Source organism: Camelus dromedarius, chromosome 2 (genome assembly GCF_036321535.1).
Source record: "Camelus dromedarius isolate mCamDro1 chromosome 2, mCamDro1.pat, whole genome shotgun sequence".
Classification (NCBI taxonomy): domain Eukaryota; kingdom Metazoa; phylum Chordata; class Mammalia; order Artiodactyla; family Camelidae; genus Camelus; species Camelus dromedarius.
The window spans coordinates 63,387,332-63,405,707 of NC_087437.1; the positions used below are offsets into that span (position 1 = coordinate 63,387,332).

Consider the following 18,376-nt stretch of genomic DNA (forward strand, 5'->3'; position numbering starts at 1 on the left):
ACAAATTAGTACCTGCTCATTCTTCCAAGTGACACAGTCTGTCTTTTCCAGTGTTTATTAGGATGCAGACCAAGATCTTTTCTCATTTGTCATTTTAATTTACTGTGTCCAGAGTATGTTCTGTGATTTTGGGCTTTTAGTTGCTTTTTTCCATATTAAGTAGTGCTTGCCTCACATCCTTTCTTTTAAAAGATGAGTGTGTTTGAATAAATAAAGAAGTGGGTAAAAAGAAATAATTAGTGTACTAAATTCTTCTTAACAGAACTTTACAGAGCAGTATGGCAAAGCTTCTCTCAGATCTTAGTATGGACAGTGCTCGCTGCAAGTCTGGGAATAATCTTACCAAATCACTTCTGAACATTTATGAAAAACAACCTCAGCATGACCCAATCCCTGCTCACACTTCCATAATGAGCTACTTAAATAAGTTAGAACCAGATCAGTCTATCATTACACATTCAGAACCACTTTCTGCAATTAGCAATGAGAAAAACATAGTGCCAGGTAGACCCTATGAAAATGTTCTGCCCTCCAAAGGCCCTCAACATAGTAATACTAGGAGCATGGAGGAAGTATCAGCCCCAGGAATCATTTCTGCCCTTTCAAAACAGGATTCTGATGAAGAGAGTGAAGTTACAACTTTAATAGAAGAGTATAATTTGGATAAGACAATTTACATTCCATTTGCTAGAAGCACTTCAGTAAAGAAATCACCACTGTCCAAGAGATTATCCCCCCAGCCACAACTCAGTGTAGCTCCACCGCAGCGTGTCAGCAACAGTGGACTTGTTGTCGCTGAAAAAGAAAATAAATTGTGTGCACTCGGAGTTTGCTCCTCTTCCAAAAAGGAAGCAGATGTGCCTGAGAAACTTTCCAGAACAGCTGATATGGAGGACAAACAGCTCCTCGAGAAAATAAAGGAAGCCATTTGCAAGATCCCTGCTGCCACCAAGGAGCTAGAGGAATTGGCTGCATGTCACGGCCCCTCCTCTTGTCAGAGGAGCAGCATTCAGGTGAAAAGCAGTGCAGTCTCCGATGGTAGCTTTTTAAATTCTGACTTGACCTCTGATTGGAGCATCTCTTCTTTTTCAACGTTCACTTCTCGTGATGAACAAGACTTCCGAAATGGCCTTGCAGCACTGGATGCCAACATTGCTCGCCTCCAGGAGTCCTTAAGGACCGGTCTTCTGGAGAAGTAAACTCAGAAGAAGAGAAAAATCCTTTTTAAGAATAGAACTTGGCTACATTGAATGTATATTTTAAATTTCTTTAGAGAAAAGTTTTATATTAATTATGTGTGAAAGAATAAATTGAATAATAAATTTATTATTGGAATATATTGACACTGCTTATAGAAACAAGTCATCCTAAGAAATTGACATTTGCTAAAAGAAGAAAGTTGTGTATAACTAGGAAAGTACTGTAAGTATTGTAAATATTTTATTTAGTATTTAGCAATTAGAGCTTTTTCTTACTTTGCTGGGCTCAGGGTGCAGGTTAGAAGGATTCTCTGGTCGTCCTAAAGGATAATGGGAAGGGAGTCTTTGGTTATAATTTACTGTGTTAAAACTAGAGTTTCTTTTCTCTTTCAGGATTCCTGTTTGATTTTAATGACACTGTGTTTTTATATGGGATGTTCTGTGCTACAGGCTGGTGGTGTTGGTGAGACATATCAACATTTATTTTAAGAGAAAAAGTGCCAATATCTCCACTTCTTAAAAACGTTGATTGGTCTAAAAATATATAGATAACATCCTAAGTTAATATATGGTTTCTTAAAATTTTGACACTTTTATTTATTTTTATCCTGAATTCATGTTTAAGACCATTAAAAACTGAAGTCAGACTGATAAAGAAATACTAACAGATAAGTTTTACTTTTGGAAATTTGGTTTTTAAATAAATAAGTGTTTATTTGTTTTTTGTCATTATGTTTGAACATGGTGGATTTTATAAATCTTGAACTATTTGTAATTCTGCCTTTCTGGATGAATTTTTTTTTAGCACTTTAGCTGAGAACACTGTCTATTCTATAAGTAATATGAGCTAGGTTGGTCTCTGCTTCTTTATACTAGCACTTCCTAGTATACCTAGCACATTTCTTCTTTTTCATGGTTCACTTCTCGTGATGAACAAGACTTTTGAAATGGTCTTGCAGCACTAGATGCCAACATTGCTAGACTCCAGAAGATGATAACTACTTGGTGTCATCTCCTTGCATCTAAGCAGCACACTTTAACTCTTAGAAAGTTGGTGAATGTTGTGCTATCAGTGATACTTCATACACGTCACCTGCCTGGGTCATTGTCTTTAGTGCTTGAGCAGATTTTAGCATTAAAGAGTGCTCTGCTGATACCAGAGCCTCTTCCTGCTGGTTTTTAAATGTTGGGACTACAACTTCTGAAGGACCCAGGTACAGTCTCTTTGACATGTTCAGAGTTTATAGAAAGAGATTTCTCAAGTCTGAAAATAGTAAATGAATTCTAATCTATTTTCACAGAATTGTCTGTTAATGTTTTTAATTTTTCTTACTTCTGATATTCATAAATTAATTCCTTGGTTTATGGGGAGGTAACAGGTCACAACTCTTGAACACATAAGGTCAGAGGTACAGTTCAGAAATATGAAATAACAAAGCAAGGAAGAAAATTATGTCATCTGTCTACTCCCAAATATTCAGTTGTTATTCATAGGCAGAAGTAAGTTCTTAAGATTATTAGATGATAATACAAGAAAATTGTCCACTTTTGACCTTAATATAGGATGGGCATCATCAGGTGCAAAGAACAATTTTAGATGTTTGTAGGTTCAGTTAATTAGGGGTTAATAGTTTGATTAAAGAATAAATTAGACTGGGAAATCCTTGAGGGACCTTTATCAAGAGCTTACTGTTTATTTGATGTAAGACACACACATGGCATAGAAACATGAAAGAATTTGGTTCAGTTTTAAGATGAAATAAGACCATAGCAAAGTGGGTGGGATAGACACTGAGTTTCATAGAAGTTTAGAGTAGAAAGAAGCCCAAAAATGGTAGAAAAAGAACTGGAATAGAAGAAACTTCATTTGGATCTTAAAGAATGTATAGGATTTGGATAATCCTCAAAATCCTCAAAATGTTAACCCCATAGAAAGTCAGTATCATCAAAATGTTGCGGTTGAGTGGTATATTAAGACGACGGTAAGTACACCAACCTGACTAAAATAGAGGATTGAGATGACCATGTGGTAATGGCAATACAGATGATGCTAACACAGTTTAGAAGAGCTGGGGTCAGATTGTAGAATGCCTTGAGCTCCAGGCTGAGGAATAACCATTACACACTATGAAGTCATTCAGTGTAAGGATATCTTTGGTGGTGTTTGTTTTCTTTTTAAATTGAGGATCACAGATGGAATTGAATGTTCTTAAAATTGCATAGAGTAATGGTAAATAAGAAGTATTAGAGGAGGGAGAGGCTAGAGACCCCTTAGGAAACTGTTGCAGTAGTCCAGACATAAATTGATAAGCCATTAGCAATAAAAGTGAAAAAAGAGAGACAAATTGAAAAAAATTTTAATAGGTTTGGTGACTTAATAGAAAATGAAAGAGAATGAGAAATCAAAGATGACACTAAGGTTTTTAATTTGATCAGTTCAAGTCACCCTGAGCAATGTCTAAAATGAAAAATCGGGGGAGGGTGTAGCTCAAGTGGCAGAGCGCATGCTTAGCATACACAAGGTCCTGGGTTCAATCCCCAGCACCTCTTCTAAAACTAAATGAGTAAACCTAATTACCTGCCCCCCCCCAAATCAAGTTCTTGGTTAAGCTCAAACTTAACAAATTCTAATTTTAAGTCTTAATAACTGATAATGGAGAGTGGGTTAAAAAGGAGAGAAAGAGTGCCCATTCACAGTTCAGTTGAGATCTTCACACTAGGAGTCTTTGTAACTGCCTCATCATAGTCTCGGAAGAGTCAGTCTGGTCCCCAGTCTCAGCCTTCTCACAAGCCTTTTCTGATGTCCTAGAATGTGAAAAGCACGTGAAGTGTCCCCTAACCTCTGGCAGGATGAATCCAGTATCTCCTGATATATACTGGGTGTAGAAAGGGAAGAAACTATCCTCCAGCATTTTGACACTATTCTACTGTCCTTTCTTGGATCTCTAGAGGTAATATACAAATTGTTCATAATGGATTTAGTATTTGTGAATACGATTGAAGATGAAAGTTAGAATCTGAATCTGTTTTACCAAGTGTAGAGATCCCAGGAGCAGGGCTAAAGAAGCCAAAGAAATACTTGGTGCACATTCTTCTCTTATCCTTGCCACCCTTGGAGTGTAGTGAATCATCCAGAAATCTTCACTTTGCACTAACAGTGGCATTTATGTCAAGTGCTTTAAGTTATAAAAGCCTGCTTCAACTACCTGGAAGTAGGGCAGAATTGCAAAGCCTAGTAAGATGGAAAGGGCATGCAGCCACATCACAACTTAAGTATGTATTTAGTGCTCATATTGTGGGCCAGTCTCTTCAGCTAAACATTCATTCATTCATTCAATGAATAAGGGAATTGAAAGCTCTAATACGTGTCAAGTGCTGTTCTGGGCTCTAAGAATACAACAGTGAGCAAGACAGGTATTCTCTACCCCTAAGGAACTTACAGTGTGACACAAGCAAAGGATAAATGCCATGAAGAAGAAAATGGGGTAAGAGGACAAAATGACAGAATTGGCTAAAATTTTAATTATTAGGGTGAGAGGACCCTTCTCAAAAATTGTTTTTAGGAGCCCAGGATTTAAGCATACCACTAGTTAAAGTTGGATTTGATTTGCGAGCTAACATTCCCTTAATCATTGATCATAATCAGTGTTAATTTTTTATTTCACTCTGTTCAGAATCACTTAAACAAATGGGTTCTGTGACTATATCACACATTGTATTTTGATGTTTTAGTACACATGTGTAGAGAACTGGGCACTATCTTATTTAAGGCTGTTGTCCTGAGTAGGGCCTCCCAGAGAATTACCAGAGATCGTAAGGTCTTGGGGACTTCTGTAGGACTTAAAGTTGGTTTTTGAAAGGACTTTAAGAGTCTTCTGTCTTATTCTTATACCCAGAGAGGGCATCTGTTTTACAGTCATACGTACCACCAGTAAGATCCCAGGTACACCGTTTGCCTGGACCATGCTATAGTTCAGGCTCCTGACAAATTCTTACTCACCCTTCAAACCTGTGGTACTACTTCTGTACCCTGTATATACCCCTGCTGATGTGTGTATCAGTTTATATATCAGCCTCTCCTACTCTACATGCTTAAGGGCAGCTGGCCAGGATTTATTCATCTTTGACACCCCCGTGATGCTTGGTGCCTATCAGATAGTAAGCAGTTAATAACTGTTGTTGGCCTTAACTAAATCCTTGACAAATGGTCATCTAGGCTTCACTTCTAGGTAATTTCATGCAACACCTGGTTTATAGCTTTATTACACACATCTAAGCTCCTAGCATTAGCCTCCCTGTAACTTGTATTCTTTATACCTGTTATTTTCTGAAGCAAAATTCACTTGTTTAGCAAACAGTTTTACACTATGGCTTGTGCTGTGGAGAAGCAACAGATTCTTAAATCTTTAGGAGTGGAGATAGGGCAGAAACTTTTTTTTTTAATTCCTTATAAGGTTAATCTAGTCCACCAGCCTACCTCACTGATTTGTAGGAGGGATAAATGTAGGCAAAGCACTTTGACAGCTGGAGGGCAGTGTACAATCTGTGACTTACGACAACATTTAAAGAGCACTCACCCTGTGGAGAAAGGGAACCCTCTTACACTGTTGGGAATGTAAATTGGTGCAGCAATGGTGGAAAACAGTATAGAGGTTCCTTAAAATAAAAATAGAGCTACTATATGATCCAGTAATCCCACTGCTGGGCATATATCTGGAAAAGATGAAAACTAATCCAAAAAGACTGCACCCCAGTGTTTATAGCAGCACTATTTATAATAGCCAAGACATGGGAACAACCCAATTGCTCATCAACAGACGATTGGTTTAAGAAGATGTGCTAGACACACACACACACACACACACACACACACACACACACACACACACACACACACACACACACACACACACACACACACACACACACACACATTATGCAGCCATAACAAAGAATGAAATAATGCCATTTGCAGCAACATTGATGGACCTAGAGAATATCACACTAAGTGAAGTCAGTCAGTCAGAGACACATATATATCCCTTACATGTGGAATCTAAAAAATAAAGCAAGTGAATCTATACACAAAACAGAAACAGACTCAGACATAGAAAACAAACTTACAATTACCAAAGGGGAAAAGGAGGAGATGGGAAGGGACAAATTAGGAGTTTGGGGATTAACAGATACAAACTACAACGTAAAATAGATAAGCAACAAGGATTTACTGTATAGCAGAGGGAACTATATTCAATAACCTATAATGGAAAATAATCTGAAAAAATATATATATATATAACTGAATCACTTAGCTGTACTCCTGAAACTAACATAATATTGTAAATCCACTAAACTTCAATTAAAAAAATAATAATTAATAGCCCTCGCCATCCTGCTTGCCCACTTGTGAAGTCCTCCAGTTTGTCAAGGTCTTAAAATTTAAATCCGGCAATGAGCAATGAACTCCAGATGTGATATGATCAGGCAGAATACAGTTAGCTTATCATTTCCTATGATCTAGTTAAAATTGTTTTAAAATGGGCAAAGATTGAGTTGGTTATCTTTAGCCATCACAGTATACTACACATCATATTAAGGCTATAGTTAGTTTCCAGATAATATTCTTATTGTCATTCTTGGTGTGCCATCATGTTAGGACAGCTCAGGGGTCCCAGGCCCTGTCCAGCTAGAAATGAGCAGTAACTCAAAGACTGAGGTTATTGCCAAACAATTGGCCACAGCTGTCCCTAAAGGAAGAGCTCATATTTATCACTCAAAGTGCTTGTTCTCCTTGAAGCCAGGTTTGTTCTTAGAGGCCATAAGGAATGGTGAAAAGAGCTAGATTGGGAGTCAGGATCCCTGGGTTCAGGTTCTACTGCTGTCTGTATGAACCCTTTTTTTCCAGTTATAAAATGTGAGGATTTGACTAAACGTTCTCTTTGGTCACCCCATGATTTAACAATCTATTTGGTAATGTATTCCTAGCATTTTGACCAAACGTGTCTTTCAGTTAGTTAACCATCAGGTTTTGCTCAGAGTATTTTGAACTATATATGAAGTAGGTCATTCTTCCAATCAGTGGGAAGGCCCTGCCAACTCCAAAGAAGATTTATATAAAGAAGGGAGGTTATTATTTGTCACATATGATTCAAAAAGCTCTGATATTCCTGGTATCTCTTAATAATTCCATATATCTCAGGACTAATATTTGAACATCATCATTTCTATTAGCATTCCCTACTTAGAAGTTTAAAATACTCCTGGTATAAAACACTGTGGATAGTTTTGGTTTTATGTTTTACAGACGTCAACTTTTACAGATAAAAGGGGACTTACGATCATCTAGTCCAATCTCAGTTTTAGAAATAGGGAAATCGAAGCCAAAAATATTAAAGACATTTGCTCAAGTTCCCACAGCTAACACCTTGACCCGGATATTGTGATTCTCCGTCTGTTTTCTTCACTATGGTGTCTCCTGGATATCAGCTGAATCTCATGATCACTTAAACTGCTGGGGCCTCAGATCTGTCACCAAAATCTAGCTGTATGCCTTTTTCTCTACTAGCACAGTCTAATAATAAGAAATTCCTTCTGTAATTTATTGTGAGGATTAAATAAGTGAAAAATGCTTTGTGAACTATCAACACTATATAGTTGATAATGGTCACTAATTGTATATAGTTGGTCTACATGTATATATGTGTATGTGTGTGTGTGTTGTACTAGAAATTTAAGGTTTTATTTTTGCTTTATGAAAGGCACACAATGTTCTTAAATTCTGTTTGGCATGTGGCAAATAATAAAACAATTTTCCCACCTATCACTTGGCCAATTCCATTAAAAGTCATTCAAACTTGTTTTTAAAGTAGATGGAAAAAGTTACATGAGTTGGTTCTCCCACCAACACTGGCACTCACAGTGAGTTCTGACATTTCCAGGACCCCAACACTATCTTCTCTTCAGCCAGAGAGTAAGAGGGCTCCTTTTCCATGGAGATAAGGAGACATGCAGAGGTATGACAGACTATCCAGAGGGAAAATTTTGTCCCCTTTGGAGCTGGAGACTTACATATTTGTTCAAATCTAAAACAAGGAATGTTGTCCACAGCTCAATAGAGAGCACACATCCAAGGTACATATTTTTATCCCACCATCCTTTGCAGATTATTCTGCACTTGGCTGTGAGCTCTAGGCCCAGAATAGGGTAGGAGACCAGAATCAAGTATTTTTAAAAGTCAGCAGCTCCAAAACAAGCAGAACAGACCCTTTTGGAGGTTAGTAGTTTGTGGTTTGGTGAGAAGAAAGGAGTAAAGGGAAAATTTTTAAATCCAGAGCCTCAATGGTAGGAAAGAAAATTAATCTTTTTTTCTCTCTCTTTTTTTTTTAAGTCAATACTATGAGACTTGCTGTCTTAAACTAGGGAGATAGATTAGTGGAAGATGGGACACAAGCTAGAACAAGTTAATAAATATTTGAGTAAGTATGTCTTCACCATTTAGAGCAGTGACCTATATACCACCACTTCACCCTTCCCCCACACAAAGCTAATGATCATTTTTTTCATGACAGACTGAACTCACTTGTCATCACCTTTTCCCTCCCCCCATCTCAACTGGTCTAAAAATCCATCTGGTCAGATTTCTGTAATAATAGATGACACATAAAGCAACTTCTCTTGTCCCCTAACTTAACCCAGAAAGAGTATGAGAATTTAAACTGTAGTTTTGTATCTTTGGCCAAAGTTTGAGAAAAGGTCATGATAGATCACTGATGAATATAAGACACTAACTTGAACAGGCACTGATAGTTAAGTCTATGGGAAAGTTCGTTTTATTAACGGTGCATTAGAAGAGAATGAGCCCTGGATTGGAAGTCAGGTGAACAAGTGACTATCTTCATAGTCTATGTGACCTTCAACCGTTTATAATTTATTAGTTCTCTACTGTGTGCCACATTGAGCATTTAAAGACCAAAGTGTGCCTCTGAGGAACCTAGAGCCCCAGGACCTGCCAGATGAGGTAATATGATCTTAATGACTCTCTGCAGCTCAAAATGCTACAGCTTCCAAGGAGAAGGTTCCCAACACCAAAGGAAGTAGGCACACAGTGCTCATGGACACTCACTGTGGGGTCATACAGAATTTTAGCTTTGAATTGCTGTGCTTTGTCTTTTCCTTTAACACTCCTATCTCAGGTGCCCTCCATATTTATTTCTCTTCTAGATAATATCACTTTCAAAGAGATTGTGTGGTGCTTCTCTGAGGACTTGAATATTTTTATTTCACCCTCACATTTAAACTATAGTTTCCATTGGATTTCAGTGTGAAGATGGTAGTTTAAAGTTGTCCTTTCCCCTTTCTTTTGTAGAAATCAAAACCAACAAGAGGAGTACAAGCTCCATTTGTGGGGAAAACTAGGAGACAGCTCTAAAACCAAGCCACAAATGAGCCAGAAGAACTGCCAAAAGCAGTAGTTATCAAGCTGGGTCTATATGAAAGGAAACAGACAGGGAATGCTACAGCTCCAGATAGCAGAATGAGCTAGCAGAGTACACTGCTCAATGATGAGCAGCTCACCCAGAGGGAAAAGTTGTAAAGCCTTAATTTACGACAATGGGAAGAGGATCCATAGTTTTTACATTGGGGGAAAGTATAGATGCCTATTGCTATGTGGAGAAAGAACACTGAACAAGTCACTGCTCAAAACTCTGAAGATTAAGGAAAATTCTAGCCCTTCTTACATACAAGCATTCTGCAAATAGCTGATGCAGGTAAACCTTCCTTATCTGCTTCAAAAAACAAAAACGAAAACACAAAAACAAGTCATCAAGAAGGACCAGCAGAGGATCTATACAGAACATTTTGAGAAAAGAAGAAGAAAGAAATAGAAAAATAAAACTGTAAATTAAAAGTACTTATCAGAAAAAAATGTTACCATAGAGTAGATAAAAGTTCTGACTAAATATTTGGTCATGAATTTTAAAAACTGATTTAAACAACTATTAATTCACATCAAGAGCACCAAACAGAGAAGCAAAAAGTTAGGGACAAGGTGATGAGACAGTGGGAGGAACGGAAGCATGGGGTTGGCAGAATTTAGGAAAGAAATGGAAGGAGAAAATGAAGCCACCTCAGAAATGAAGGCAAAATTGAAAGTAAGCCGAGGGAAAATCAGATTTAAAACATTGATTTTGATGTAAAATCCTAAGTTTGACTTCTTTACCTTTAGCCCTTTGCACAGATGTTCCACTGTTGCCTTCTGGCTCCCAGTGTGGCTATGAAGAAGCCTGTTGGAGCAGATCCTTGTGTGGCTTTGAAGGTGATACAGTTTTCTCTCTGGAAGCCTTTAGAATTTTCTCTGGCTTTGATTTTAAATGTCACTCTAATGAATATTAGTGTTTTTTGATTTAATGTCTCCTGTTAGTGCTCTGTGAGCTCTTTAAATCAGTGATCTTATATCTTTTTCTAATTCTGGAAAATTCTCAGTCATTGTTTCTTCAAATATTTCCTTGTAATTTGTTTTTCTCTCTACTTTGATTCCTATTATGCGTCTCCTTCAAACCTATGTGTCTCTTAACTTTTTTCTTATTTTGACCATCTGTATCTATTCTTAACTCTTCTGGGGAAGGTTTCCTGACCTGATCTTTCATCTCACAATTTGCTCTTCAGCTATACCCATTCTGCTGATAATTTATTAGGTTCTTAACTTCAGTTGTTACAATATTCACATAGTTTGTTCTTCTTTATAATTGCTTGTTTCTGCTTCATTTTTCCACTACTCCCTCTTATATTGTTAAAATATTTATTACATGTGTTTTAAATTCTTGTCCATCTAGTCCATTGTTTCTGTTTCCTTTAGCATGGACTGTTAAGCTTGTGCACCTTGTTTGTATCATTCTTTCCCCCTGTAAGCACATAACCTTGGGAATATTAGCTACATAGACAGGTAATGTATACTTGGGTTAGGAGATTGAAATCCAGATTCTAACTCAGATCCCTCATGATGAGTTTATAGAATGTATCTCATGTCCTGGGGTGGTGGTCATAGCAGTAGGAAATATTCCTTGGACCAATGACTTCTGTTATTTCAGTCTGGACATGATCACTCCCTACCCACATGAATTGACTTTTCCTGTATCTCCTCTCTCAGCTCTGCTTTTTTTCAAAAGCTTCCTCCCTACGATTGGGATATGAATTAGGGCTGCTCAGGGATCAAGACAGTTATCTGTGCCTGTTGTCAGCTGCTCTCCTAGCCAGACTCCAGCTCTGCCACAACGATATGCATACATCCAGTGACACTGTGCTGGCATTACTCTTCTGCCCCACAGAGATGATGAGGTGAGCAGTGACTTACCCAGAACAGTGTGGAGGAGGGAAGAAAATATGAGATTGTATTTTTGCAACTCATCCTCTGACTGGCCATCTTCAATTCTAGGCTGCCATTTTCCATTTGCATTTGGAATGCAACCACTTCCTATCTTCCTGAAAGGTTCTTGTTTTATTATTATATTCTGTTATCCATTAACCTGTCTGTCGCTTCTGTAGCATTTCTAGGGTGGGTTCTAAAGGGAGGCCAGCATGTTTGTTTCCTATCTTGTCCTCCCCCACTAATGTGTAATGTCATCTCTGTCACTCCCAAGTTTCTCAGTATCTGTGGCTGTATTTCTACTCTCTCTAGTCTGTTTCATTTATGTATTAACTGCTTCTGTGCAATACCACACTGTTTTAATTACTGCAGATTCATAACATCTTGATATCTGATAGGGTGATTTTTTCTTCTTATTCATGACTATTCTGGGCCTTTTACACTTTTGTGTGAATTCAGGGATCAGTTTATCAAGTTCTGTGAAAAATCCACTTTAGTTTTACAGGCATTGCTTTGAATTTACAGGTTAATTTGGAGAATTGCCATCTTTGTTATATAGAGACTTCTAATCCATTAATATTGTATAATGCTCCACTTATTTACCCCATAGAAATCCTGTTAAACTTTTGTGGGGTTTATTCCTAGGCATCTTATAGCTTTTGTTGCTATTGTAAGTCACCTTTTTTTTTTTCGCTTTTTATACAATGAAAAACCTTTATTTTTTTCTAATCGTACTTAAAAATACTCATTGTGAACACCTGATTCTTATATAAAATACAAAAAAGAAAGTAAATCCTACCCATCATCCTGAGGTTAAAATGTTGGTTTTTTCCTTTCAAGCATTCTTTACACATGCAACATACACACCCAAATAAATGTGCATATATAGAATCATATCATGCTTGCTTTTTTTATAACACCTTTTCGCTCTCTACCTCCTCTCCCCATATTAGCCCCTTTCCTTTTCCCTAGCCACACACCTGTAACCTATATTCATAACCAATATTTTCCCCATGCTCATAAAATCCTACATGGATCCCTGTATTTATAGAGATTTCAGGGAGTTGATCATTGTTTTGCAAAGGTGGGTCGTATTGTACACATCTTCCTGTATTTTTATTTTCTCACACTTAGAAGTGCCTATGAAAATTCCTCTAGATGAGTAGTAAGTCATTTATATGGACCTAATTCATTCTTTTCAACGGCTGCTTAATATTGCATGATATGGAGATGTAATGCTACAATTCAATAATTTGGGTCAGTTGTATATAATAGAAACTAGTCATTTTAAGTAGAAAGTGATTGAATGTGGGAAATTCGGGACTTACCAAATCAGTAGAGGGACCCAAGTAGCAGGCTATAGGCTGGACCTCCAGGGATAACTCCACGACAGTCCCACAGAACCTGCCCCCCCAAGGGAACTGTAATGTCCATCACAGGAAGCTGCTGTCTCAGCTGCTGGTTCCAGAATCATGCCACCTACCAGCTTGGTGGTCAGGGAACTATCACCAGAACTTTTGATTCCAGCCCCATACCGCATCTGTCAGAACTGTACTAACACATCTGACTGGTGAAGTTAATTCACAACCTAGAACACTAGTTTCAAGGGAGTCTGGGAAATATGCCTAGTTTTTCAGCCTCTGCAAACTAGAAAGACACACAAGAAAAGGGTTAACTAGAGGGAGAATGGAACAATCTACCAAATCTGCTGTAGATTGTAGATTGCTGCAGATAGCTGTAGATTGGGTGCCCTTATGAACAGTTTCACGGGAAACATACCTGTCATGTGGACTTGTGGGTTTCCACTTCTATTCCTAAGGAAGGAATAGGGTCCCAGGAATAGAATTTCTTGGACAAGCGATGTATGTATTTTAAAAGATAGATCTTGCCAAATTGCCTTCTGAAAAGGTTATAAAACTTTACATTTCTGCCAGCAATGTGTGAGAATTGCCTTCATACACACTACACAATCAGCAATAGGAACTATGGCTTGGTGTGTGTGTGTGTTTGCTTTTTATTGTGGAGAATTTCAAACATGCACAAAAGTAGGCACATAATATAATGAATTCTCAGGTTGCCATTTGGCAGCCCATTTGGAACCATCCACCTATGGCTGATTCTGTCCCACCCACTTCCCCCTGTTTCATGTTATTTTAAAGCAAATTCCAGATACCATATTACTTCACTTACAAATATAAGTACAAATGTATGTCTAAAAGATAAAATAGCACAATATTACTATAATATCTAAAAAATTAATAATAATTATTAAGTATTCAGCCAATGTTTACATTTTGTTTGAGAAAGTTTCAAATAAGGCCCATAAATTGCAACTAATTAGGATGTTCTATGTGTATTTAAATTTATAGTCTGTCCCTCACGGACACAGAAAACAAACTACGGTTACCAAAAGGGAAAGGTGGGGAGGATAAAAAAAATTACAGTCTCTCCCACCATCTTTTTGTTCCTTACAATTTGTTAGAACAACCAGGTTGTCAGTGCCGTGATGTTTCCTGCAGTCTGAATTTTGCAGGTTGCATCCCTATATTGTAGTGAAATGTTTTCCTCATCCTAGTTATTTCCTGTGAGTTGGTAGTGGAATCTAGAGGCTTGGTCAGATTTGGGTTGGACCTTTGTGACAAGAATAATTCATAGATGGCATCTGTCTGTTTCCTCCACTGGGACTCACATAATGTTTGGTTGTCTTTCTGTTTGTGATGTTAGCAACCAGTGTCCAGATCCATTAGGGTTGCAAAATGATGACCATCCAACTCTATTCTTTTTCATTTGTGGCATAGACTACATCTATAAAGAGAAACTTCCTCACCTCTGCTGTTTGGTTATCCACTGGTAAAGTTCATTTACATAAGATAAGAAAATGCTTGATTCTTTCCAGTTATTTACCAGTTTTCAAAATAATGAATTGGATCCCTAGCATCCTTCAACGGTGATTTGTTTTTTAGTATCGCTATGAATTAATGGATTAAATTTATTTGAGGTGTTCAGTCCATTGTATTTATAATTCTTATGGATACTTAAGTTGTCCCACATTAGATTAGTGGAAGCTTTGCTATGGCTGATTTTGTTTTTGCCAGTGTGATAGGTGTCAAGCAATTTTATGTTACTTTCTTTTTTTTTTTTAACGTATTTTTTATTGAGTTATAGTCGTTTTACAATATTGTGTCAAATTCCAGTGTAGAGCACAATTTTTCAGTTATACATGAACATACATATATTCATTGTCACATTTTTTTTGCTGTGAGCTACCACAAGATCTTGTATACATTTCCCTGTGCTGTACAGTATAATCTTGTTTATCTATTCTGCTTATGCCTGTCAGTATCTACAAATTTTGAACTCCCAGTCTGTCCCTTCCCACCCCCAGCCCCCTTGGCAACCACAAGTTTGTATTCTTGTCTATGAGTCTGTTTCTATTTTGTATCTATTTATTTATTTATTTATTAGATTCCACATACGAGCGATCTCATATGGTATTTTTCTTTCTCTTTCTGGCTTACCTCCTTAGAATGACATTCTCCAGGAACAGCCAAGTTGCTGCAAATGGCGTTATGTTGTCGTTTTTTATGGCTGAATACTTTCATTTTTATTTCCCTGATTTCTGGAGAATTTGATCATATCCATATGTTTATTGAGCCTTTTGGCTTTATTTGCTAGTGAATTGTTTATTTGCACACTTTGCACAATTTTCTATTCTGTTATTGGTTTTGTCTTATCAGTTTTTAGGATTGCTTTTATAGAAAGTAATCCTTTGTGAGAACATAGTAGTACAAACATTTTTCCAGACGTATTGATTGCTGTTAATTTTGTATTGCCATACCAAAAAATGTTATTTGTGTATGGTCAAATATGCCTGTCTTTTATTTGATAGTTTCTTGGTTCTTGGTAAGGAAAGTCTCCCCAAACTACAGATAATCTCCTAGACATTTTATTCAAGTTTTAAAATTATTTTTCTTTTACATTGAAATCTTTAATCCATTTGCAATTTACTTTTGAATTTAGTATAAGATAGCAATCCACTTCTATTTTCTTTCAGATGGGTAGCTAGTTATGCCTGCATTTTTTTTAATAGTTCATGTTTTCCCCACTGAACTACCAGTTTGGCACACAAACATTTCTAGTAGCCCCTGTAATATAATTATCAATTATTTACTGTCTTCCACAAATACATTTTTATACACCCTTACCAATGCCATATTGATTTACATACATAGACTTTATAGTATGACTGATACCTTAGTAAGCCCCCATATATACTCTCTCTTTTCTTACTTTATTATAGTTACATTAGCTATTTTTTGGCATTCTTTTTCTATTGAGTTTTAGAATCATTTTATCTAATTCCAAGAAAAACCTTGCTGGAATTCTAATTGGAACTTCATTAAATTTATATATTAAAATTTCCAGAATTAACAGTTTTTTGTTGTCTTTCCTTCTAGGAGCATGATATGACTTTCAGTTTATTAAAGTCCTGTTCTGTGTCTTTTAATAATTTTTTTCCCCTCAGTTTGCTTCAATATAGGTCCTGAATCTATCTTGTTACATTTACTTGTAAGTATTTAGAATTTTTGTCACTGACACAATTTGAATGGATTTTTATTGGCAGCATGAAGATTATGTAGGCATAAGAAAGAACTTTTCAGACAGACTGTCCAGTCACTAGAACTCGTAACTGAATTGCAAGCTCCATCTTCCATTATTAGGAAGGAAAGGTGGATATGTGTCTCTCTAAGACCTTTTCCATAAGATCTTGCTGAGAGGTAAGGGGAGGGATCAGATGAGCCCTGGAAGGCCTACAAAGAAGAGGAACCTAGAATGTTGCTGTTTTACCCAACCTCCTAATGTCAGCCTTCTGTTCATGTGAGGGCTCTTGACTTAATTAGCCAGTTTTTCCAGTGGGTACGTGGACATGTAGGAGACCATTATAAAACATTTTGGGATAATTCAGGGTAAAAATTTCCCAAAGAAGGATTTCTTTTGTTTGTTTTTTTCCTCTTAGAAATTCTGTTTTGCTTTATGATATAGTTTGGTTGTTTTGTTTTTGCAATAAATACCTTTTTGTTTATTTACACACATAAGTGATTACAGTAAATGTACTCATTCATTCACTTTGTGTACTCACGAATAATGGAAAGAATTTTAGCCCACTGGAGGCCAGAGTATTGAATTTGGTATGACATGATTGAATAACTAATTGATATTCCACTGAATAATGTTACCATTTGTGGAACAATTACTATGTACCAGGCACTCTGCTAATCTGTTTTGCAGGGCATCTTCTCATTCAATCTTCAAAACAACACTGTGAAGTGGACAGGATTTATTTCATTTGTATCTCATTTTTAACAATTGGGAAATTAAGGCCCAGAAGAATTTAAGTTACTTGTCCAAGATCATACAACTAATTAATGACAAAGTTTCCATGCAAGCCAAGAGGCTGACTCAGAAGATCTTACCACTATACTATACTCCTTTCACACAGAGAACTTGAGGTGGAAATGTATGACTTGCCCTCTAACCTCCATTTTCACTTGTGCAAAACAAAGAATTCTTAATAGATGATACTGATATCATCTGGCTGTAGATTCTCATTATGCAGAAAGTTGAGTTTACAGAATTTATAAATCAAGGATCTTATATATTAACCCCCCCCCCAAGTTTGCTTTATAATGTATAGGTTTCTCAGCCATGATTTTCATGTGCTCATTTTGTCCTTAACTGTGGTCTTTGTTCTGCTGGGTTTTTGTAGCACTTCCCTCTATGGTTTCTAAGATAAACCTCTACAATGTGTTTGTGGGGGAAGGGGAGCAAATAGAGAACTTGTAGGTTATTAGTGGTAAAATATGGGAAGAATGATAGAATGTGATCACTGAGTTGATTTTTGAGTTCATATTTCACTTGAGTTCATATTTGTTCATCTAAACTGTTGTTGCTATTCTTTCAGGCTGTATAAAACAGTGGATTTAAGTGTCCTGCAAAATCTTACACAAAAGCTTGATACATGAAATAGAGAAAAGCAGAGCTGCTCTGGGCAAGAAACGGATGGGGGCTTGGGGACCTTGCCCCAGTCCCTACTCTATTCCCCCCATCACCTCCTTGGAATCTGGGGATTCTGCAGCTTGAAATCATTGATTTAGATCTTAAACTTGTTTCTAACATTGTAATAACCATAGGAACTTTAAAATAACATTTTGAACTAGATTTTATAATTATTATTATAATAAGTGACCTAATAAAATAGTCCTTTCCTAAAAGATGCCAAGGAAATTCTCAATAGAGGATACTTCTGGGACTGCAGGGTGCAGCTGTAGGGAAGATGACAGTCATTTTTTATTTTATGCCTTCTGTATTTCTTTCTTTATTTATTTCTTTTTTCTTTCTTTCTTTTCTTTTCTTTCTTTCTTTCTCTTTCTCTCTTTCTTTTTCTCTTTCTTTCTTTCTTTCCTTTTTAGCAATTACAATGTGTGACTTTAATGGTTAAAAAATTAATTTAAATTTTTTTTCAATTTGGAATTATATTTTCATTAATGGCTTTGTAATCAAATATTTTTCCTTAACGATAAGCTTTTTCAATTATATAATAATAATGCATGACAAAATAGGATTTAAAGTAGAAAATTAGTTTACAGTAAACACTTACAAGAACAAATCTACAAACACATTCTGGAGTTCAGTGTGTCTGTACTTTCATATAGTAATACTTCTGGTCAAGGCACTGGTCTTTAAAGAAATCATTAGCCAAACAAAAGCATTGTTGGTTAATTTCCAAATTGTTCTTTCTACTGTAAATTTTACC

The 18,376-nt window shown here is 36.6% G+C and overlaps 1 protein-coding gene across 4 annotated transcripts in view; it reads left to right on the top strand.

Moving 5' to 3' along the window:
• CCDC14 (coiled-coil domain containing 14) overlaps positions 1-2,502 on the top strand; it is a 37,362-nt gene extending 34,860 nt beyond the window's left edge. The window contains exons 13-14 of one of the 4 annotated variants that reach the window (XR_010384192.1): positions 263-1,422; positions 1,593-2,502. Coding sequence is in view for 3 of the 4 variants with exons in the window: in XM_010981522.3 (XP_010979824.3) it covers positions 263-1,199 (937 nt within the window). In the remaining variant the exon portion in view is untranslated. Of the gene's footprint in view, positions 1-262 lie in introns of all 4 variants that reach the window. The other 3 variants (XM_064494526.1, XM_031454567.2, XM_010981522.3) reach the window with 3 other exon arrangements.
• Positions 2,503-18,376: the final 15,874 nt, after the last annotated feature.